Source organism: Saprolegnia parasitica, assembly GCF_000151545.1.
Source record: "Saprolegnia parasitica CBS 223.65 unplaced genomic scaffold supercont2.399, whole genome shotgun sequence".
Lineage (NCBI taxonomy): Eukaryota > Oomycota > Saprolegniomycetes > Saprolegniales > Saprolegniaceae > Saprolegnia > Saprolegnia parasitica.
The window spans coordinates 5,519-8,938 of record NW_012156793.1 but is presented as its reverse complement, the minus strand read 5'-3'; the positions used below and the strand labels follow the sequence as shown (position 1 = coordinate 8,938).

Sequence of the window (3,420 nt, the reverse complement as noted above, 5' to 3'; positions counted from 1 at the left end):
ACGTCGACAAACCGCCGACGAAGACTCAAGTAGACCATCTCGCGACGCCGCTTGGATGCTTCCAGGATGCGCCGGTAGTTGAACTTTTCCCAAAATGTCGTCGGGGGCTCGGTCGCGAGGCAGAAATCCGAGACGACCACCGGGAGGTACGGGGAACGGCGTTCAAACTCGCGCCACTCGTTCTGCACTCCCGTGCCGAGCTTGAGCAAGACGCTACGATCTCCATGAGGTTAAAATGTCGCACATAGTCGTCCACATACATGCAGAGGAGGAGGAAGATGACCACGAAGAGAAAGAGCGCCATATGAAGCATCTCGACGGTCTCCTGAAGCTCTTCCTTCTTGCCTTCGCCAAAGAGTAATACAGACGCCTGCACCATGTTTGTCACCACCGCGTTGACCTGCTCGGTACCTTTTCAAGATACCCCGACTTGGAGACAACGAAGAGCACCGAGCCAATAAAGCCCAGCGTCGTAAGTTCGCTAAAGATGGTGCTGATGAACGGCATGTTGGTCTCTTCCGTCGACTCCTTGAGGTGCTCGGAAGCCTACAGACGCGGCTCAGCTATCGGGTAGACGCAGGAAGCGCGTCGTACGGTCTCGAAGACAATGGACATGAAGATGAGCGCGGTGATCGTGACCACCGAGGCGACGGCCGTGTAGTAGGCCTCGGCTGCCTCGTCCTCGTGGCTGGCCTCTGTCGCCTCATGCGAGCCCTTGGTTCCCTTGGCTTCCTTGGACTCTATCGAGAGCGCTCGTCAAGCGCTCCATGGGCATGGCGTCTACCTTCTTGGGCGAGGATGCGCTGGAGGAGGAGCGCGCAGGCCAGCATCATGTAGGTCGAGAACCACCGCAGCTGTCCTCGGCGCGCCATGCTGCCACTCGTTCGATCGATTGCACTTTGCCGTTTGAAGATCGGTGGGTTGTGCTGTTTTCGAATTTTTATTCGATCTTGGTTTTTGGATGCAACAAAACAATAAAATTTTAACCAATCACAGCGCGGCAAGTGCGATCTTGTGCTGGTGGACGTCCACAAGATTTCCAAGTGATAATGAATCTCAACATATCGCACGTACTCTAGCTAGTAGATAGTTATTTCGCCAATAGCCACCGTAATTAATGTCTAGGGTGCCTAATGCTATAGCTGCTCACGGCGGGCGCTTGAGAGCTCTATGGACACACAGAGCATTCATTACTCCGCGACTATCGATCGATCAATACCGGCGACCGCTTTGTTTTAGACCGTTGTCATATTTGCTACATTACCCGACCAGTTGCAGATGCAAGGTAGCGCTACCACATCGTCCAACGCAGCGCACGAGCATCCTGGTACAAATGTCGTGAGCCCAAAAGCGTGGATGTCACGTCAAATTGCATGCGGTGGGTCCTGCACGGGCGTCGTTGCCGCCGCCGGACTTATCTCGGGCAACAAAGGGTCGCTTGTCGCACAGTACCGCCTTGCGCCGCTCCACATGATGCCGCGCCAGGCGCTCAGCTCATTTTTCTGCTTCCCACACGGACAGGACGTTCTGTGGGCTGCGTTGACTGCCAACGCGTACCAGCTCATTGTGCCAGAAGGCGGCGCTCTTCTCGTCGTCACCTTCGTGGTGCGTTGTGGTCACGTTGACGCAGCCCAAGAAATTATTGCCGAAATTGAGCCGTGCTTTGACGTGCTGCGGTTCTTCCCCAACCTAAAAAATCAAACACAAATGGCGACGACGACCTCGCCGTGTCATCGTTGGCCCAGTGATGATACTACGCGTAGATCTGATTGTCGAGCGCCTATATCAAGCCCACGTGACGTGTTGCCGCCTCCGGTCAGCGCCACTGCGCGACGCGAGCGTCCAAGTGCCAGCGTCCGAACTGCCTTGGTGACCGCCGTGCTTCCGTTCTTGTCGCCGCCTTTTCAACCGTAATGGTTGTCTTTGCATTATGCAATACTAGTACTACAATTATCATCCACCACAATCTTTACTACGGGGATAGCTGCCGTGTACAAGTATTGAGCAAGGGTTGTCCAAGGACTAGACTGGCAACAAAATAATGCTTGATGTCTGTTCTCGCACAAGCAATTTTACTAAAAAACGCAACAGTTTGACGCTTATGGAAATACCACAACTAGTACCCAACAACGCTTCACGACGTCACGGTCCCTTTGGGCGTGACCTTGCCTACTACGCTCTGCGGCTACCTCTACTCGACGCCCAAGACGGCGTCCAACATGCACCAAGCCGCGTTCCGATGCCTCTGGCCCGTGCTCCGCGCCTGCGTCTGGTTCAACGTCTGGCGAGTCCGGAACGATCGCGTCTTTCGCACCGACCTACCGCTGCCAAGTCCATGGACGATTGCCGTCAAGGCGGCATGCGTCGCTCAACTGCACTTGCACCACAGCCTCGTCCAAGAGCCCGAGCAACCTGCTCTTCGTCGACTTCTCCGGCTCCTCGCCCAACACGAGTGGCCGCGACGTCATCTCGTCCCGCGGATCGTGCTCCTGCCTCCGCCTGCCTAAATCAAGTCCCTCAACCGAGTACACACAACGAAGAAAGTCCGACATTCTTATTTGGCATAGTTTATATCTTTAGTAATAGAAGACCCACTTCAACAACAACTAGTACCCAACAATGTGCCACTTCGTTCAATATCAAATTTTACATTACTGTGCACGACAGACTCTATTTGGTGGTACTGCGTTTGACCGCTCTAATAGCGTCGAGGTGCTTTTCCCACTGCTCGCGCTCGTGGTCGGCCCGTTTTTGGCTCACGGCGTGGCCGCAGCCGTACCAAGCGTGCGCGGTGACGCCGAGCATGATGAAGATCGACGCAAGGTCCCGAACGATCTCAGCGACAGACACGGCATTGCTCAAGAGGCAGATAAACGTGAAGCTCTGCGTGTGGCGGCAGTAGCGGTCCGAGTGGTAAAAGTATGTGCGCCACAGCCGCTTGATGTGCTGCTTGGCGAGTCGCTTGGCGTGCGGGGCGTTGATATCGCCGCAGTCAACCGGTAGCGCTGGCTGCATCTTGGCAATAAAGTACGGGGCCACAACAATGAGGAAGAGGCTGCTGCCGAGCACGATGATGGCCACAAGTCCGGTCCAGGTCGACATGTGAGCTTGTTGTGAAATGGCATCGCTGTGGATTGTCAGTGCTCTGCCGCAACCTCTCACAACGTATATTCAGCGGCATTCGTATGCAGACGACAACTCATCCTTTGCTGGTTGTTCAGACGGGTGCATTTGACGTTTAACCCTATTTAAATGAACTCTTTCATCGAACTTCTAGTTATTTGTTGTCTAAAGTATCCTCTTGGCAGTCGAGTCGATTCTGCACGACGGTTCGTAATTTGACATTCCGCTGCATGTGGCATCGAGACGATTTGATGCCGTTCGGTTGGTGCGACACGGAACCTCTCACAACGCATATGT

At 54.4% G+C, this 3,420-nt stretch overlaps 2 protein-coding genes across 2 annotated transcripts; both read right to left on the bottom strand.

The window, feature by feature from the left end:
• Positions 1–2: 2 nt before the first annotated feature.
• SPRG_16869 (hypothetical protein) lies at positions 3–872 on the bottom strand (the record flags this gene model as incomplete). Its single annotated transcript, XM_012356203.1, has 5 exons — positions 3–213; positions 261–370; positions 412–546; positions 595–740; positions 785–872. Coding segments are annotated over 5 exons (690 nt in total), but the record flags the coding sequence as incomplete, so codon positions are not given.
• A 1,798-nt stretch (positions 873–2,670) lies between these two features.
• On the bottom strand, positions 2,671–3,102 carry SPRG_16868 (hypothetical protein; the record flags this gene model as incomplete). The annotated part of the gene is made up of 1 exon (XM_012356202.1): positions 2,671–3,102. One exon carries the CDS (start codon positions 3,100–3,102, stop codon positions 2,671–2,673), a length of 432 nt encoding a protein of 143 aa, XP_012211592.1.
• Positions 3,103–3,420: the final 318 nt, after the last annotated feature.